Source organism: Orcinus orca, chromosome 4 (genome assembly GCF_937001465.1).
Source record: "Orcinus orca chromosome 4, mOrcOrc1.1, whole genome shotgun sequence".
In the NCBI taxonomy this organism is placed as follows: domain Eukaryota; kingdom Metazoa; phylum Chordata; class Mammalia; order Artiodactyla; family Delphinidae; genus Orcinus; species Orcinus orca.
The window spans coordinates 102,377,345-102,398,533 of NC_064562.1; the positions used below are offsets into that span (position 1 = coordinate 102,377,345).

The window sequence follows — 21,189 nt, forward strand, 5'->3', positions numbered from 1 at the left end:
GAAAAGGGAGCGACTATTGACCTAGGTAAAGGAAGCAGAAGGTGCAGGGTACAGAGGCTTGAGAGAACCTGCTGGGTTTCAGAGCGCTGAACAGATTGGTAGGGCTGGAGCACAGGAGAGTGTAGGAGAGAGATGCCAGGTGAGGTCGTGGGGCAATGGGGCGGGGAGGGGTGGATGTATCACAAGGGGCTCTGGGTATCAGACTTAGCAGTCTGCTCTCCATCCTGAGCGTTATGGGGATCAGGGAAAGAATTTGAGGACAGGAATGACACTGTCAGATTTCTGGAGTAAAAAGCTCCCTCTGGCTGCTGTGTGGAGACGAGCTCCAGGAGGACCATCTGACGGCAGAAATAACAATTATGTAAGAGCTGAAAAGGTGCTTACTTTGAACACAGGGTAATAGTTACACGATTGATTGTACTAGCAATTATAATAATGCCAGTGTTCTGGAGTGATTTAAATAGCAGAGTTAGGGCTCAAACCCAGTGGAAAAACGCTCAGGAAGGGAAAGTTTAAAAAAAAACTTCAAGTGAAAAATTGACACTGAAACAAAGAAAAGGGGGAAAATTTCAAAGAACTACCAGAGTCAATTTTGTAAAAGTAAAAATGAGAAAGTGTCTCCGTGGATAATCTTCACTTATTCCAAAACTGAGATAAGGGGCACCTTCATTTTCAATACGGAAGCAAGAATTTGTTTGTTGCTTCTTAGCTGCTCAAATGTATTTCCTGGTTTTATCTGGGCAGCAGACATGCTGCTGCTATCAGCTTGTATAATATGGTTTTTGAATGTTCACACCGTCCTCTTATGAGTGCCTTTTAATAGTGCATTGGTGATTGTATCAGTCTCCTATTGCTACTGTAGTAACTTACCACAAATTTAGAGGCTTAGAACAACACAAAGTTTTAATTTTACCTTTCAAGAGTTCAGAAGTCTGCTGGGTCTCATGTAGGTAAAATCAAAATGTTGGCAGGGCTGTGCTCCTCTCTGAGTGCTCTAGGGGAGAATGCTTTCTTGCCTTTTCCACTTTCTAGGGGGTGCCTGCATTCCTTGGCTCGTGGCCCTTTCCTCCATTTTCAAAGCCAGCAGTCACATCCCTCTGACCTCTGTTTCCACCGTCACATCTGCTCTGACTCTCTTCCGCCTCTCCTGTTCAATTATAAGGCCCCTTGTGATGATGTTTTGCCCACCTGGATAATCTGGGGTATTCTTGTCATCTCAGGATCCTTAGCTTAATCACATCTGCAGAGTCCCTTCTGCCATCTATTCATGGCTTCTGGAGCCTAGGGCATGGACATCTTTGGGGAGCTGTTATTCTGCCTACCACTGTGGTTAGTTATGGAATGGAAGTAATGAGAAATGGACTCATGTGCCAGAGAGGCAGTGTGCGTGATGGATAACCTGAGCTCTAGGGACAGGCATCCTGAGTCTGCACACTGCCTCCCCCAACTGCCAGTCCTGTGGGCTCTGAGTGTCCATTTCCTCATCTGGTAATGGGAGTGTTAATCAGACCCAACTCACAAAGTTGTTGTAAGGACCAATTAAGTGCTAGTATATGTCCATAACTTTGAATAGTGACTGGCACATAGTTAGTGCTCATTAAAATAGTGGCCATTACTATGGATGGGTATTCTATAATCCTTTTTTTTTTTACTGTGGTTGAATTTAATTATTATTGTCAACATCTGTGTGTGTGTGTGTGTGTGTGTGTGTGTGTGTGTGTGTGTGTGTGTATGTGTGTGTGTGTGTGTTGGGAGAATTCGTGTGTTTAAGGAAAGTCTGATTTCTCATCCTTAGGATTTGTCATTAGCTGGAAAAGAAAGTGTCTGACAACAGTTGAGCAGTCCAGGCCAGTTAATGATGCTAACTCTTAATAGATGTAACTGGAATATTTTCTGGAACTACTAAGGTATCTATGATATATTGCATAAAACCTGCAGATAGAAATTTTAGGTTGTGTTTTTCAGATATTGTGTGTGCTATTCCATGAGGTAGATAGAACTGATTTTATAAAATCGTATATGAATTTCCTACCTCATATGAATACTTAGGATTGTGATATAGGCTGACCTGATTAGTTTTAGTAGTATACAGATACGTATAGTTTTCCTATTAAATAACTTCATTAAACAGCAAAGTTTGAGCATGAGGGCTAATTAAATTAATGAAATTACTTCTGATTTTTAAACATAATTATTATTTAATTCTTCCCCAAACCACACATCAGAGTCAGGTGTACACATTCACACTGCTTCAGGAAAGGGTATTATACCTTCTATCATATTTCTGACTCCATAAATAACATAATTTTAGCAAAATAGTATGTCATGTTATTGCAAATAAAGTAATGAGAAACAGCATTATTATCCTGTCTTACACTTGTTGTAAAATTAAGCATATCTAATCTACATCCATGTAAACTGGGCTGCTTTTTAGGAATCTATTTTATATGATGCATTCCATAATTTATTTCTCAGTAGTTTTTATAATATTCTCTAAAATGAAAATTAAGACAGTTTAGTTGAAAAATAAAGTCACACTTTTAAAGACAAGAAATACATCGAATCTGGCTGATTGGTTTGACAATTAGGTTTGATGATGGAACATTTTTCATCAGTTGAATGAGCCAAATCTGAAGCTCCAAGATTTTGACCAAATTTTATCTCAAGATAAAAGCATTAAAGTGGTTCTATTCCAAAAGATGTATGGAAAGAAGTATTTTGCTTTTCTCAACTCTTACTGAGACAAATTGAACAAAGTACCTCTGAGGGAAAGGATAACAGGTAAAATAATAATAATTTCAAAGTCTTGCCCTTTTCGGTATACAACACAGAATGAGACCTTAATGACTGAATAATGAATCCTTTCTCAAGTCAGATGGTTTCCAATTATTTACTTTCAACGAAATTGAAGGAGGACCTAATCAAAGTGATAGATGCTTAAGAATTATTATACTGTGTTTTGGGTGTGCAATTCAGAGGGAGTTCAAAGAGTTGAATGTCAGTGCTTTGGGAAGATTTCCTTCCCTTCCCATCTCCTTTTTTATGTGAATAAAAGTTCTCAGTGGTCACATCTATGAAACAGAAAAACAGGAATAGAAATGATTCTAAACTCTGTCTCTCTCTAATTGTAAGTAATCATCATTCCTGAATATATGAGCTAGTGGGGGAAAATATCTCCACCCATCTCACTGCGATGCATTCAAAATTACTTTTAATATTATAATTATATACCAAAAGTTAAAATCTATTGATGTTTTGATCAATTGTATACTACTAATAACTCGTAACGCTTAAATCTGGAAGGATTAAAAAAAATTTTTTTAGAGCTTGGTGGGTAGAGGAAAAAATATTCATATATGTGTTGTAGATGCATAACTTATAAAAAATACATTAAGATAAAATTCTGAGAAGGAAGAGAAATAGAAATAGCAGTTCAAGGAGGTAAAAGAACAATGTAGAATTTCTGCGTGTGAAAGAAAAGCTTGTTTGTGCCTTTTTAAATGGGTGATAGCACAGCAAATTGCGGTATTGCTGGGGTGATAACTCCAAGGGATTCGTTTAACATAGTGATACAACTATTTTCTTTTCAGACATCCATTTTATAATATACTATAGGGATTTTGGGCAATCATTTAATCTTAAACTGAAATGATAAATTAAAATTAGGGGGCTTCCCTGGTGGCGCAGTGGTTGAGAGTCCGCCTGCCGAAGCAGGGGACATGGGTTCGTGTCCCTGTCTGGAAGGATCCCACGTGCTGCGGAGAGGCTAGGCCTGTGAGCCATGGCCGCTGAGCCTGCACGTCCGGAGCCTGTGCCGCGCAACGGGAGAGGCCACAACAGTGAGAGGCCCGTGTACCAAAAAAAAAAAAGAAAAAAAACAATTAGGTAAGTTAAGAATGTGTGCAGAGGTGTAATTTTCAAAATTCATTTTTTGGGAGTATTAGAGTGAAAAAATGTGAAGTCTGCTGACAGTTTCTGAGTGGACGTTAGCAGGTCTGTGAAAGCAAATGGCCACGCTTGGACCCGTGTGTCCCAGTGGCCCACTTCTTGGTTTGCTTTTGAAGGGCTGTTCAGCCCTGACCTCAGTGTGTCCCACTCAGCCTCATTCAGCAAGAAAGAGAGGGTCAGATCTGCAGGGCACAGTCAGCCAGCATCGCCCTTCAGATTACTTCACTTGATTTGGTTAAATACAATTTTCTCCAAGTGTATTTATGAAACACATATAGTACTACTATGTACCAGGCACTATTCTAATTGCTTAACTCATTTCAGCCTTGTAAAAACCCTATTATGTAGGTATTGTGATTATCCCCATATTATTGATGAGGAAACTGAGGCACAGAAAGATTAAATAACTTGCTAAAGGTCACACAGCCAGTGAATGGTGGAGCCAGGACTTTTTTTGCGGGCCTCTCACTGCTGTGGCCTCTCCCGTTGCGGAGCACAGGCTCCGGACGCGCAGGCTCAGCGGCCATGGCTCACGGGCCCAGTCGCTCCGCGGCATGTGGGATCTTCCCAGACCGGGGCAAGAACCCGTGTCCCCTGCGTGGGCAGGCGGACTCTCAACCACTGCGCCACCAGGGAACCCAGGACTTCTTATATATTGATTTTTTTTAAGGGAGCAGAAAGAAATGATTCTATTCTCTGTACCCAGGGTGGACTACCATCAGACTCCTTTCTCCCCAACATGCCTGGTACTTCACGCTCTTTTTTCTATACCCAACACTTGTCTGGATTACAGGTACGCTCGATTTGCCTGTGAGGAGCCAAAGGATCCAGTTTTGAGATGCAACAGAGTTGAATTTCAATGGCCTGTTCACTGACGCTGGCTTCCACACTGTGAATCATCATATAAATGTCTTATTCAGACAGAAAGGCTGGGTAATTAGTATTGCAGGTCACTAGTAAAAGGCCTCAGAAAGTATCAAATCATCCCCCAAAACTATTTTTCCTGGCCTCCTCCATACGACCTCATAACTCCCGTTTCAGAGGTTTGGAGTGGGCAAAGCCCTCTTACAGTTTCCTTTACATCAGTGAGGAAAACGAATTACTCTGGCAGAGCAGTTGAGGGGACAAATCACTTTTCGGCCATCTGCCCCTGCCTTCCAAATGACTTCCATTGGGTTTGCCACTTGACATAGGCAGAGGGGTCAGAAAAGATTGCCAGAACTTTGAGGATGAAAAACACCTTAGGAAGTTTGCCACTTTGCAAAAAGAAAACCGCTTAAAAAATACAACCCTCTCCTGAAAAAAAACCAATCCCTCCTCTCCCCCAGACAATATAACTATCTTTAAAAAAAAAGTCCTGCATTTGGAGATCGATTGGTATCTATTACCAATAGATACCCAGCAAGTGAAAATTACTTTGGGACAACTCTGGGACATTTTAATATCCTTAATATTATATAGGGCACTGCAGAGCTGGAAGCAAGTCCCCACTCCAGTTTGTTATGGGGATAAAGCATCATGGGCTATGAGTCCTGGTAAGAAAGATGCCAGGATCAGCCAGTGACTACCGCCACCTTCCAGCCTTAAATCTGTTAGAAAAATTTCCCAAAACCTCATTTATTTTTTCCCTGCAAAGATTAAATTGCCTTCTAGTTGTCTGAGTTGTTGGGAACATCAAGAGATAGAAGTGAAGTGAAAAATTAGCTTTGCTTTAAAAAGAGCTATGCCAGGGTCAGGCTCTATATGCAGTGCTGTAGAGACACCTGTGTGTGATGGGATAGACGATTATTAATATGACCCTGTGCCCTCATTCTTCCCTGTCCACTGTCCTGTGAAAAGGAATTAAATAATAAAGAAATTGGGAGACTGAGGAGAAGTGTCAGAAGAGAAGATCATCTTTGTGGTCTAAGGGTACAAAGAAAAGCATGGAAGGAGCAGCATTGGGTTTGGGAGAATTTAGGAATTATCAGAGTTGCCGTGGGGGTTAGGAATTGGATCCTCTCTAATTTCGTTTTGAGAGATGCAAATCAGAGGTTAAACATATACTTAAAAAATTTCCTATGGCTATTTTGACTGTGCTTCTTTGGATATGTCCTTATGCTGATATTGCATTGGCCACATGGAGTTAGAGCTGCAGGAAAATCAGGAGAGGAATCAGCAACAATTAATAACACATTTTCCACTGATAAGTTTTTAGGGTTCCAGAGCAGAGATGGTTGCTGCTTATGTTGGGTTGTTTTTGTTCTGAAGAAAATGGGGGGAAAATAGATGACATCATTGCTATGGTCTGAATATGTAGCCCCCCTGCACCCCACCCCGCTCCGATTCATATGTTACATCCTAACCCTCAGGGTGATTGTATTAGGAGGTGGTCTGTTTCCAGACCAGTGGAGTTTTGAGAATTAAGTGAGATCTGGGAAACACATCCATTCCAGCATGTTCCACATTATAGATATTCAACAAATGTTCATTAATTCAGAATTACAGATTAAAATTCAAATGTAAACGCATTTTTGTTGCAGTAGGGGCCCTAAATGTTTAAAATGGGCAGTGGAAAACATGAAAAATACATTAACTATTTCATTTGAACCTTACCAAAACCCTGTAGTGTAGATAAGCTACATCAGCTACTTTTTTTTTACGAAGGAGGGGCAAAGTGCTTTAATGTTGTCTAAGGTCCCACACCTAATAAGTGGTGTTGGCAGCATTCAGCCTCAGGGCTTCTGACTCTCCAAGTCCAGTGCTTTTTTCTGCAACACCATTTGTTATGGGCTGAGTTGGGTACCGCCCCGCACCACCCCCCCCCACCCCGCCCCGCCAAATTCATGAGTTGAAGTTCCAACCTCCGGTGCCTCAGAATGTAACTTTGTTTGGAGACAGGGCCTTTACAGAGGAAATAAGTTTAAACGAGGCTGTTAGGGAGGGCTCTAATCCAATCTGACTGATGTCCTTGTAAGAAGAGGAAGGTGAGACACCAGAGGAAAGATCATATGAGGACACAGTGAGAAGGTGGCCACCTGCAAACCAAGCCGAGAGGCCTCAGGAGAAACCAAACCTGCTGACACCTTGATCTTGGACTTCAGCCTCCAGAACTGTGAGAAATTTAATTTCTGTTGCATAAACCACCCAGTCTGTGCAATTTTGTTAATGGCAGCCCTAGCATGACACCTGTCTTATTCCTGTACTAGAAATGTCAGTGGATCCCACTGACTATAAATAAGGTCTAATTCCTTAGCCCAGCGTTTAGTATAATACGTAGGACTGTCCTGACTGTCTCTAGCCTACTAAACTCACTTGATTAGCACTAAAAGCTTTTACATCCTGGTATCATCTCTCCTTTTTTGGTGATTTTGTTTCCTTTCTATACCTAGGGGTTGAACTATTTCTGGGTCTTCAAGGCCCAGACCAAATACCACTATCTTCCTGGCCTTCCTCATTCACTTTGCTTCTAGGGATCTCTTACTTCAGGTTAGGTGAACACAGCCTCTGGAGGCAGATGACCTGGGTTTTGAATTCTCCCTCTGCTACTGATGCTTTGTGACCTTGGGCAAGTTACTTAACCTCTCTAAGCCTCATCCTTTCCCCTGTGCATGGGAACACCAATAGTACCATTACATAGAAGTTGTGAAGAATAAGATAATGCCTGTAAAGCCCATTGTGAGTATCCCTCCTCCTGCAGCATTGTAAATGTCCAATGTACATAATTTATTGCCTTATTACACAGGTTTTATTATTCTTAATATTTTCATTAATTCTTATTCTTATTTAATTCTTTTTCTTAGTTTTTAAAGCTTTCATTTTATATATATATATATATATATATATATTTTTTTTTTTTTTTTTGCGATACGCGGGCCTCTCACTGTTGTGGCCTCTCCCGTTGCGGAGCACAGGCTCCGGATGCGCAGGCCTAGCGGCCATGGCTCACAGGCCCAGCCTTTTCGCGGTATGTGGGATCTTCCCAGACCGGGGCACGAACCCGTGTCCCCTGCATCAGCAGGTGGACTCTCAACCACTGCGCCACCAGTGGCCCTTTCCATAATATTTTATCTGTACTAATCTAAAAGCGCTTGGGCCTTTTAAAAACTTTTAAAATTTTGTTGAAAATTCTGATTATTGAAGTCATGCACGCTCATTGCAAAAATTTCACTAAAAACAGAAAAACAAAGGGAAAAATCACTTATAATCTTGCCATCCAGAATATCTACTCTTAACATTTAATATATCACCTTCCATCTTTTTTCTATGTGTGAATGCATGGTTTTAAAACAAAAAATGTGATCATATTAAATATATTACTTGTATAAAGTGCTTTTTTCCATAAAGGTAGGTTTATGTCCATATTAGCAAATGCAGTCTGCATCAGAGGTTCACCTGACCTGTCCTGATCTAGCTTATAGGTACGTTTAGTTTAGTTTGCATAGTTTAAAAAATTTAGCCAACTTAAAAAAAATCAGGGTATTTTCCAGAAAAGTCACATTCTCCTCCTCTGGAAAATCTGAAGTTCCAGCCGCACTGGGACTGGGTTCCAGGAGGCCAGTTACTGGCTAGAACTGAGCAATGCTTTTACATTGTATTCCTGGTCCACGGTGGATCCCTGGTCTCCATCATTACTGGTAATGGTATGTAGCATTTCTGTAGTATTTTCTGGCTATGTGTGAACACATTTATTCTCCTCAACTAGAATAGGAAAGTTGAGGGTAGGCCCTATTCTCCTTTATCTTTTAACCCTTGGACTCTCAGTGCCTCCCACTTACTTATCTCTTAATAATTATGTGACATAAATATGTGAATGAATGAACTCAGTTGTGACATCTCACATATTCACATCACTCGCTCAAGGAGTGCAAGGAGGATCTGGACCCCATCAGAGCATTGGGCTTCTTTTGTCCCTTGCAGTGGCTCCCACAGCTGGACTCAAAGCGGGGTCCATCCACATTGGTAACTTTGGGGGAATCTGACATCTTTCTTCCAGGAGGAGCCTTAAAAACTTTCAAAAGGCAAACCATAGTAACCACTTCACTTCCCACCCAGAAGCAGCCAACTCTCAGGCGGAAGATGACAGCTCCTGAATCGCACAAAGAAGCCTTTCAAAACATCTAACATTGGAAGAGAGTAAAGGAAACGAAGTTTGTCATCATCTACCAGTGGTTGTGCTTGCTTTTTTGTTTCTCTTCACTGTCTTTTAAGCACCGTGAATGTCTCTTAGGAGCCATAGGGTACATTGTGCATGAGTTCCTGTGGGTGTTGGTGCTCAAATTAGAAGCTGGATTTCGGGGACAGCTGGAATGCTTCCTTGCTGCTCCACCCTGCAGGCTGCACGTGAGGCCCAACCGCAAGATGTGAGGCGGGCCCCTTTAATCCTACACCAGAGTCTTGACTTCCAAAACCTGATCCTCCAACATTTGGACTTATATAACTTATTTGTTTATTTTTAAGCCAGCCCTGTCCAAGTTGAGAACACTTAAGACTCCCTTTTAGAGGAAATTTGGAACCCAACATTATCATTAACTGAATCAGCAAGCAATGGTTCTGTAAAAACACCAAGTGGCACAGTTCTGAGGACTTTTATCGTCATGTTCCTGGTGGAATTACATCGTGTGGTAGTTTGTCTGAAAATTGTCCTTGGGATTCTTTCCCTCTCTCTCTGTCTCTTCCTCTGTCTGTCTCTTGCTCCTTTTCTGTCTCTCTCTTGTAAACCATGGTCTGAGTTTAAGGGAGGCGGGGTTGGGGAGAGCTGAGCCTCCCTGCTGTGTAGGAACCCCTTTCATGTGACAAGGGACCAGGTCATTCTTATTCTGTAATTGACCACAGTGGTTCTCCAACGAGTTCAGCTGGTGGGGCCTCTGGAAGACATTGTGCTCTTTGTAGAGCGTGGTAAAGCAGAGAACATGATAAGACACATATCTTTGGGTCGGATCGGATGCCATTTTACAGTAGATTCTAGACGAGAGGGAACAGGTGCAAAGAGTCTGATAAAAATGTATGTGAAACCAACAGGGACCTACTGTCCAGAACAGGGAACTATACTCAATATCGTGTAATAACCTATAATGGAAAAGAATCTGAAAAAGAATATGTATACATACATCTATATAACTGAATCGCTTTGCTGTACACCAGAAACTAACACAACATTGTAAATTAACTATACTCCAATAAAAATTAAAAAAAAAAAGTATGTGAAGTTGTTGACTGCTATGCTATTTCTATTAGGGACAACACTAGAAACGCTCTAAATGTTTAGCAAGACGAGAATAATTAAATTACCTATGGCCATTTTCAATGCGCCCATTAAGAATTCATCAAAAGCTACAAAGATTCTTTGGAGAGTCTTTAACAATGTTGAGAGAAGTGTCTATGATTTGTCAGGTTAAAAAAAGTGGAAATAAAGTCATATATGAAGTATGAGACCAATTACATTTATTGTATGGACAGAGACCCTTAGGAAATACACCATAAATTTAGGACAGGTTATAGCTCTGCATGATGGAATTATGGGTAGTTTTTATTGTTTATTTATCCTTTTCAGCATCTTCAAATGTTTCCATGATGAGCATTTATTGCTTTGATTGTCAGAAAATAAAATGATTATAAGGTAGTCAACTTCCCTGGTGGCTGCAGATTTGGGTCCAAGTTTTCTTTCAATACCATTTTTTTTTTTTTTGGCCCTTACTACCCTCTGTCCTCCTAAGGCTCCTCCAGTGAGGATCTGGAAGAAAAGGCTGGGGTTTAAGTTGAGGAGGGTGAGACGTGCCCCTGTGCGCAGAGCCACAGCAATTTCCCTGGTGACCCGGAGGTTTGTGGGCACCTATGAGCTACATGCATTCTGTCTGGATTCCTGTCTGCAGATTCATAGAGCTTTACTAATTTAAGAAAGAAATGAGGCTGAAGGAACTTTGAATCGGCTGATCAACCTCATCTTTGGGTGAGAAAGAGTTCTCGCAGGACCCCCCTTCCCTCTTCTTATCCCCACGGCCTCTGCTTCCTTAAAACAACCCTGAGGGACATGCAGACAGATATTTTCAAGTTCGGGTGAGGCAGCTTGGTTCAAGCAAGGCTACTGGACTGCACACGCTGAGCTTTCAAGGTTGTCCGGCCAAGAGGGGACTGGTTTATTCCTTGGGCCAGGCAATTCCTTCAGGCCTGTGGGTTTCCTCCATGTGTGAAATGGATGTAACACGACTCAAAGCTTCTCTTGGAGCTGTGTCCCATGACCTCATCTACCACTGCCTGTGCACATGGGGTGAAGCGCTCCCTCCAGGCGCTGAAGGGTAATGTTGAAGGACTTGAGCTGGGACTCAGGAACAAGTCTTAGGAGGATTTTTAGGAAAGGAGCCAAGTCTTTTAGCTACCAAGCATGGCAATAATTCAGTTTATTATATCCACCCACTGTTTATTGAGTAATTGTCTACATTTTGAGCCAGAATCCAAGAATCCCCCAGACTCCTTAGAGAAGCCACAGTTTCCTCCACTAGCATCCCATCTATCCCTTTCGGTTAAGGCCTGGATCCGTGGTATGGAACCGGCAAGGGTCCTGAAATTGATGGGTCTGGGTTGAAATCTCATCTCTACTCTTGTCACCTTGCAAGCACTGTGGCTTTGGGCAAGTTCCTTAGTCTCTCGAAAGTTTATTTTCCCCACGTTTAAAATAAGAATAATAATGCCAGCCCCATGGGGTTGTTTTTGAGTAGGGTTGCTAAATTTAGCAAATGAAAATATAGACACCCAGTTAAATTGGAAGGTCAGACAAACAACAAATATTTTCTTAGTATTATTAGTATGTCCTAAATATTGCACAGGACATACTAATTGCTAAAAAATTATTTGTTTATTATCTGACCTTCCAATTAACTGGGTGTCCTGCATTGTACCTGACAACCCTATTCTTGTGGCCAAAATAGAGGGATTTATCTGAAAGCCCCTGACCATGGCTCAATGAGTACTCTTTCCTCTGTACCTTCCTCTCCCAGGGAGGGCTGCATGATTCGTTGCTTCCCACCTTCATGGCAGGGGAAATAAAGACTCTGTGACCAGGAAGGAAGAAAGGTGAGGATGCTCAGTTAGAGGGGGGACATCTCCACGGGAAGAGTAAGAGAAGGCAGAAGACATGAAGGCTGTGTCCCTTGGTCCTGTGTGCCTTTAACACACTCTGCTTGCTCTCTGCAAGCCTGTCAGAGGAGGTGACACCTTGGGGCCATGAGGCGCCCAGATGGGGATGCTGACCCCAGGGAAACCCCAGCTAGGCATGACCATTCATAGGCTTCAAAGGCCAGCTGTTGTGTTAGACAGAGGGACTTTCCTGGAGGTGATTTTTACAAAGAAGGGGTAAAGGGGACTGCGTGCCCCAGGGGCCTTACTGTGACTCGGGGGAAACCCGGGGTAGAGCTGACAGTGGCCCGTCCTTCTGCTCCTTTCTGTGGCTCCACCCCCAAACTCGAATCCCCTCTGACTTCAGCTCCCCCCGGCTCATGGGGTGGAGATGGACAGGTGGCAGGTCACACTCTGGCCTTTGTGTGCATCGCAGGCTGCTCCAGTGCCCCCACAACCTCAGGGTGTCATTTTCCTTTTCTGATCGTCTGAATTCCGGGTGAGGAGCTCAGCTGTCGTCAGCTTCAGGGAATTTTTCCACCAGGATTGAAATCGGGGCCAAGAAAGTGTGGGCATGCAGAAGGCATTCTTTCTACTATTCAGATGTGCTTTCTCTTTAGTTTGGGCACTAGAAAAGGCTGCCTTTACCCAGAGTCCCAGAAGAAAGTTTTCAATTTCATTATGGTGAAAAAAACACACGAAGAGTGGTCCTAACCTCTGCCACATTTTCCCCATCCCTCCTTTAAAAAATTTAGACAACACTTTAACATATATTATTTAAAGTTAAGAAAAATAAAATTAATTCAAGCCATGCCCAGTGCAAAAGGAAAAAAAAAAAAGGAAAAGGAAAAGAAAAATTTGAAGGGAGACCTCTATCTCTAGTCTCTACTTAAGGATCACAGTCAGCTTGTTATTTTTATTTTGGAAGAGGTGATGTAACAATTGACTGTTACTTACTAAATCGTTTTCTTTAACTTAATATACTTTCTAAAATTTTTAATTCATCCTAAGAAAGAATATCTTTAAATGTAGGATTTGATGTGCTATATATATTTCCCCCTTAACATATGAAGATAAACATATGCTATTAAAAATTTAAAATGCTCATCTGTGTATCATTTAAAACTCTTTCAGAAACACAGTTCTTGAATAACTTCATGAAGTTATTTGAAGCCAGAAATTCCTATCTATCACCCAGTTAACAATAGGCAGATTTAGTGAGACGTTTACTCCATTCTGGAACATGCACTTTGCACGTATTAGCTCATTAGTCCTCCCAGGAACTCTATAAAGAGGGTGTTTTTATTGGCCCCATTTTACAGATAAGGAAACTAAGACTGAGAGAGGTAAAGTCAAGGTCATATCGCTGGTAAGTGAAAGTCAGATTTAAAACAGAGCAGGCTGAGGTCAGAGTCCATGCAACCCCCCTCCCTCCCTTTCTAACCTCTTAGGAAAAACGAAACGAATAAAACAACAGGTATTGATACCACCACTTGCCAGGAGAACAGCAGGCAACAGTTCTGTTGAAGAAAGAGTGCGTTCAGAATGAAATGGTAAGAGCGTCCTTCCCATAACTTCTAATGCATTGCATGCAGTTCCCAACTTGCAGGGGAGTTGGATGCTAAAAGTTGATTTAAAAGCAATTTCGCTGCCGCCTTGCTCTGTGCTCCAAGGCGCTTTGTACACACCTCTCCTATTACACTCAGCACGTTGTCCCTTGGTTGCTTACACGTCTCTCCCCTACAGGGCTCCAGCCTACTCAAAGCCAAGGGCCTTGCCTTATATTTCCTTTGGTATTCCCAGCACCCAGCACAGCGCCCAGCCCGCGAAGACCCGAAGTGTACACGTATTGTATTAAATTACGAGTCATTTGTTTGGAACTCAGCACACATTTCCCTAAAGAAATGCATTATGGGAATGGAAGCCTTGTGTTTCCAACCAGCCCACATGAGTTTACTTAACCTTTCTCCTAGTCTACCAAGAGTACTAATAAGTTATGCGTAGCCGTGGGTGGAGCGAGAGGTCCACGCGGAGATAGAAATCTTTCCCTCTCTTTCCTGGGTCAGACCTAGATGAAATTTCACATGGGTCATAGTTCATCTTTGACTCCCCACAAACTGCTCTTTTTTTCTATATCTCCCATCTATGGTCATCACTGTCTCCAGGCTTCCTACTCAATGTCAAGCTGTGGTCCCTTGCCCAAGTCTTCTCTGTTCTTTCCCCAAATAACCTACTTGACCCCCTTGCCGATCAAAATTCCTGTTTCCTGAATGCAGGAGAGCACAGTTGATGTCCAGGAGGAAATTCACAGATTAGCAAGAATTAACTCAATTCTTGCTAATCTGTGAATGATAGCCTCTAATATCCCTCCACTGCCACCTCACCCCCACCCCCAGTGCTAAGCACGTGACAGTTTATAGCACAGTCGTTAAAATTGTAGGATTTGGAGACAGACCTAGGTTTGAATACTGATTCTACTTCTAAGTTATGTGGCCTAGGGAAAGTAATTCAACTTCTCTAAGCCTCAGTTGTCTCATCTGCAAAATGGGAATAGCTGTAGTTATAAAGAGAGCTAATACCCCGTTTTTTGTTTTTAAACATTTTTTAAGAATTTATTTATTTATTTTTGGAGCGTTGGGTCTTCGTTGCTGAGCGTGGGCCTTCTCTAGTTGCGGCGAGTGGGGGCTACTCTTCGTTGCCGTGTGCAGGCTTCTCACTGCTGTGGCTTCTCTTGTTGCGGAGCACAGGCTCTAGAGCACAGGCTCAGTAGTTGTGGCACACGGGATTAGTTGCTCCTCGGCACGTGGGATCTTCCCGGACCAGGGCTTGAACCCGTGTCCCCTGCATTGGCAGGTGGATTCTTAACCGTTGTGCCAACAGGGAAGTCCGTGGTTTTTGTTGTTGTTGTTGTTCTTTTGGTTTTTTTGGCCGTACCAGGCGGCTTGTGGGAATCTTAGTTCCCTAACCAGGGACTGAACCAGCGCCCTCCGCAGTGAAAGTGTGGAGTCCTAATCACTGGACCGCCAGGGAATTCCTGAGAGCTAATACTTTAAAAACACTTAGTGTTATGTCACAGTGCTAAGGACTTGATTGACTTTATCTTTGCAGCAATCCCATGAGGTAGATACTTTTATTATTAACTGTTATAAAGGCAAGTGATTCTTGAAAGAGAATTTAATGGTAAATTAATTATTATTTATTAACTGCCTTCCTTCTTCCAAAAAGGCTTTGAGGCAAAATGCTACATTGATAAAATTTCTGACAGCATGGATGGGAGAGGACAGTCATTCCCGGGAGGAGATTTTTTCAGGGCAAAGGGAGCATGGACTGCTGCTAGATCATCCATGGCTGAAAATTTATCCTGAGAGTCCATTCCCTTACGTGGTTCCTGTTTCCACAGCTTCTTCCCTTCCTCTGCCTCTGAATGTGCCGAATCTGCAAGTGGTCCAAGTTTTTTTCTATTCCCTTTCTTTCTTTTTTAATTTTTTCACACAGCCCGTGGCAGCTGCAAGGTGGAGGCGACCAGGCGGGTGGCAGCAGCTGTTTGTATGTATGGGATCTCTGTAGTCTTTCTTTGTGAGTCAGGGGCTGTCTGTATATATCACAAGCTACCACCTGGCAAGATATTTCGTTCCATCTATGTTGTTTAAATGTTTCCTGGATGATGTCATGAATGCACACGGATGGGAGGAACTTCAAGATGTTAATTTTCAGCCCCTCATTGCCCTACCCGGGGACATCCTAGGGCGATTTTCTCCTCTAGTTTAGGAGACAGCTTGAAATTTGCTTCCCGGTCCTTCCCATTTACCAGATGCGGAGATTTTAAAGCCAGTGGGGTAGGCATCTGAACAGAAGCCACAGTGTAGTCCTGGAAAACACTGAGCAGAAGCTAAGGGCAGAGGCAGGTGGCAGGCTCATCCCCTCGGGCCCCCTCAGTGATGTCCTGTTGATTGAGTAACTTCACTTCGCTGGGTCTCAGTTTCCTCTTCAGTCAAATAAGGAGGGTGGGCTGAATTATCTCTGGTCTCTCTGGAGCTTTAGGACTCTGATTCTCTGATAAATTACCCAGGACAGATGGCTGTTCATCCTTTGTGATGCCACCCTAGGGATGGACAGTCCATGGTGACCCATGTACGCCTGTTCAAATGTTTCCTTATCCTTAAAACTGAGAAATTTCCCTTTATGCTAATAAAAATTTCTTGTGATTTGAGCGTTTTCTTTTTTTTTTTTTTTGGTTGTCGTTGTTATCCGGACTTCTAAAAACGTAGGTAGAATTCTACCTGTATTCCTATTTTATGGTGATACCTTTGTTATACATACAGTGACATGTCTGTTTTAACCTAGATGATGAGTTTTCGAAGACTTGATAGCAATGAAATTCTATTTTTATATGACATTTATATTTAAAAACTATTTCACATTATCATTTCATTTGAACCTCAAACTAAAAATAAGAAGAGAAATTATACTCATTTTTATAAGAGGGATTTCCCCAGTGGTCCAGTGGTTAAGGCTGTGTGCTCCCAATGCAGAGGGCCTGGGTTCGATCCCTGGTCAGGAAACTAGATCCTGCGTGCTGCCACTAAAACTCGGCACAGCCAAATAAATATTAAAAAGAAAAAAAAGAATTTAAATATTTATAAGTGAAGAGATTCAGGATGAATAAACCTAAATTCCTTGAACAATATTTCATCTTACAATTACTAAGTGAAAGAGTCAGGACCCAAACCCAGGTCTTTACTCAAAGTCTAGTACTCAGGCCATGAGAACTCATTAATTTAAGGCAGCACCACCAGCCGACACACCAGCTCCCCCTGCTTGAGTTTCTGCTGTGTCCTGGGTACACTACTAGGTGCTTTGCATACAATATCTCGAATCCTTGAAACAGCTATGCAACTGAAGTATTATCACACTCACTGAGAGATGACAAAAATTGAAGTTCACAGAGATTAAGTATTAAGTAACCGCCTGCTGGCTAATGTGCGCTGAAAGCAAAATTCAAACCTAAACCCATTCTTTTGACAGTGCTGCCTTTCACTTAAATACGCATTGCCTAAACTGAGACCCAATATAGTTTAATCTTCAGGATTTTTTTAAGGCCACATGAATTATGGTTCCCTGAAAGTACAGTTAACAGAAGTGACGCACTGATTGAACCCCATTCAGCCAGCTGGAATCTCACTCGGTTGCCCTTGATTTTTCCTGTCGTACGTCACTCTGCTTCTTGGGCTTCTTTTCTAGACTTTTTTCCCATTTTTACAAAAATATTTTTTGTTCCTTTTTTTTCCGGCATCCTCTTAAAGTGTCTCTACTTTAATTTTAAGAGATTGGCATTTAAAGTGAGTGTGGCATTCTTAGTTAGAACTCGGATGATGACCAGTAGAAGAATGAGATTTTAGTTTGCCCCCTCCTTCCCATATTCTGGATTACATGTCCCAAGATCATTTTTTTGTCTTTTATCAATTTATTTATTTATTTATTTATTTTTGGCTGCATTGGGTTTTCGTTGCTGCACAAGGGCTTTCTCTAGTTGCGGCGAGGGGGGGCTACTCTTCATTGCAGTGTGCAGGCTTCTCATTGCAGTGGCTTCTCTTGTTGCAGAGCTCGGGCTCTAGGCGTGCGGGCTTCAGTAGTTGTGGCACACGAGCTTAGTAGTTGTGGCTAGAGGGCTCTAGAGTGCAGGCTCAGTAGTAGCGGCGCACGGTCTTAGTTGCTCTGCGGCATGTGGGATCTTCCCGGACCAGGGCTCGAATCTGTGTCCCCTGCATTGGCAGGAGGATTCTCAACCTTGCAGCCACCAGGGAGGCCCCTGTCCCAAGATCATTTTAAGTTTATTCGTAATCTATTTTCCTGACATTTTACCTAGCTAACCCTTGCCCATTTTGTATCTACATAACTCTTTGCCTATTCTTAAACACTCTAACTTCATCTGTGAAATGGGGATAATGTGTACAGTGCAGGGAATATGGTCAATAATTATGTTGCATCCTTGTATGGTGACAGATGGTAACTAGACTAATTATGGTGATCATTTTGAAATGTATAGAAGTATCGAATCACTATGTTGTACGAATAGGAACTAACATAGTGCTGTAGGTCAGTTAAACTTCAAAAACAAACAAACAAGCAAACTCATAGAAAAAGAGATTAGGTTTGTGGTTACTAAAGGTGGGAAGTGGGGTGGGGAGGGGGAACTGGATGAAGGCAGTCAAAAGCTGCAAACTTCCAGTGAGAAGATAAATGAGTCCTAGGGATGTAACGTACAACATGATAAATACGGTCAACACTGCTGTACGTTAGGTATGAAAGTTGTTAAGAGAGTAGACCCTCAGAGATCTCATCACAAGGAGAAACATTTTTTTTCTATTTCTTTAACGTGGCATCTGAATGAGAAGACGGATGTTCACTAAACTTATTGTGATAATCATTTCACGACGTATGTGAGTCAAATCATCATGCTGTACAGTGTAAACTCACACAGTGCTACATGTCAGTTATATCTCAATAAAACTGGAAGGAAAAACAAAGGAATGAGAATAATGATTTCTGTCCTTTCCACATTTCACAGACTTGATGATGTTCCTTCAAACAATATGTAGGGAAAGCACTTGGAAAAGTATAAAGAACCATGGGCATAGAGAATTATAGTATATTTTGCTTTTGAAAAACTTAAACTGTAGAAATGGAGCTAAATAATCAGGATTGTTCAGTGAGGCAAAGATTTGGATGTTCTGGGTTTATTTATTGGTTATGTATAATATATACTAATTATATAAAATAATTAAATCATTTTAAAAGGACTATATGCATTATTTAGAGTACTGTCCTTTTCAGGCCACACACTGACATGGTTCAGGGTTGCTTAAACAGAGGATTGATGTCTCCTCTGTTTCTCCCCACATCTCCCTGGTTTTTTGCCTGTAGACTCCTGGCTGATCTCCTACAAACCCCGCACCTGGTATTACTATGTACCCTGTGATAGCCTTCTCGTTCAGAAGTCCCCACCTTTTCTGGTATAAGGAAACATTTTTTAAATGTTAACTCTTTCTGTGCAGTTCCACGACAATAATGAACTTCTGGCAACCATTGACTGAGAAAATACTCAATGACAAAAGGATATTACAAATTCAGAAAACCCTTTAAATGGGTTTATACTTAATCCATTACAACTGCATCCAAATGCTTTTAGAAAATACACAGACATATCTGAGTCATTATTCCACCAGGCATGTATATGTGCACTCAGTAGATATTTGTCAAATAAAGGCATGGATAAGAAGAGAATGAAAATGTGCAGGCAATGCTTGTGGTATCTGTGGATTTGTGACCCTTTTGTCATAACTCCATCCCCAACCCCTGCCCTGGGGGGAGAGCTCAGAGCTTGGAATCCCCTTGAATGTTTTCCCAAATACCCAGTATACAGTAGGCACTCAATTGTTGTGTCCTGAATGTATGTATGAATGAATGCTACTCTTGTCTCTTAATTAGATTACAATTTTGAGGATACCAAGTACATTGCAGGCCCTTCTGTATCGTCAGCAGAACCCAACCTTGTACTGAGAGAAAGCTGCAGCTTTCAAATAAACCAGGAACTCGATTAGTATCACCTACTGACAGATGCATTTCTGAAGGACCTTATTAAAAAGGAAACATCTAAAATTTAAACTACCAAGAGGGAATAGAGATGTCTTTGATTCCAGAAAACTTGTGTTTCTCTGCTAGGTAAGTGAAAGAAAGTATGGAGTTAGAAAATCACGAGGAGATGGGACAGGGCCTACGAAGCAGTGCTGTTGGCTTGAAGGCAGGAAAAGCGTAGAAACCTCATCCTTTGAAGCCTGCCTCAGTCTCTGCTGAGTAATTTAAGGCCGCATCAGAGAGGAGGCAATGTGACCAGAACACTCCTGGGTGGAGACTGAACTGGCAGAAGAAATGGTTAGTTTATCACGCCTTGAAGTGGCAGTGGCAAAAAGCAATTTACTGATTCATAAATCACGAACTAAACCATATTACATATTTTTATGGCCAATGTGACATCAAGAATTCATTAGAGGATTCACTCACCTCAACAACGCTGGATGGAGCAGACCAATCATGTTAAAGAGAAACTCTTAGTACGGGTTCTTCTTGGAGGCTTGAGTGAAATCAAACACTGCAGAGAGAGCCTTGTGCACCCTGAATCTGGTGCCCGCTTCACCTTGCAGCAAAGGAAGTGAAAGTGTCAAAACAAAGAGAAGAAAGTCAACATTCTGTCGGAGGGGAAAAATGCAGACACAAGCATTTTTTTTTTTTTTTTTTTTAATGGGGTGGAGGGTTCGGAAGTGCTTTGATTATAGAGGATCGCTGTAAAGGGAAACAAGAAATCATCTTTCCTAGTTCTTGTTTTTCCTGGGCTTATCCTGAAATCTGAAGCCTGATTTTTATATATAAATGCAACCTGCAAAACAAATTACCGAAGGGAAAAAGAACAGAAGTGATGCTACAGCTGCTTTAGGTTAATTTGATGTTCTTTCATGTTTCGGAGCTGCCTTGGTATTCCTGACCTCAGTTCTTTCTGTTGAATTGAAATCGTTGGGTGAATTGGATTCCCCAATCCTAGACAGAGCCTTAACCATAGAATTGTAAGAAAAACAATCACAGAATTGTAAAACGTAATTGACATTGAATGTGTGACTAACTGAAGAAAAAGAATGAATGAATTAGCAGTGTGATCTCGGTCAAGGCACTCGACCTTTCTGGTCCTTTCTAACTCTGCTTAAGTAACTTCATGCAGATCTTGGACCAGTGGCCCTTGCCATGGGGTGACCAACCTGTCCCAGGCTTTGTCGGCTTTAGCACGGAAAGTCCCACATCTTGGGAAACCCCTGATACAGGTAGACCGGGACAGTGGTGACCCTGGGCCTCTGTGACCCTTGCTATGTTCCAGGGTACACGAATGATCCAACTCTTGGGCCTTGAGCTGCCCTGTCCTGCATCTGTCACTCCACCTTATCAATGAGGAGTGGATCGTGGTGTGTCACAGACACTAATAATTGTTTTTGCCAATTCATCTTCCCTTCTCACCTCCTTCCTTGTTGGCAGAGTCCTGATTTTATTCTTTTGTTCACCTACTGAGTGGCCCGGAAAAGGTGACCGTAACCCCACTTCTCCAAG

The 21,189-nt window shown here is 42.0% G+C and overlaps 1 protein-coding gene across 2 annotated transcripts in view; it reads right to left on the bottom strand.

The window, feature by feature from the left end:
- Nucleotides 1-20,259, bottom strand: part of LOC101273691 (recombining binding protein suppressor of hairless) — a 231,021-nt gene extending 210,762 nt beyond the window's left edge. Inside the window, exon 1 of one of the 2 annotated variants that reach the window (XM_049708978.1) lies at nucleotides 20,101-20,259. In XM_049708978.1, the coding sequence (XP_049564935.1) occupies nucleotides 20,101-20,132 (32 nt within the window). In that variant the 5' untranslated portion in view covers nucleotides 20,133-20,259. The remainder of the gene's footprint in view (nucleotides 1-20,100) is intronic. The other variant, XM_049708980.1, reaches the window with a different exon arrangement.
- Nucleotides 20,260-21,189: the final 930 nt, after the last annotated feature.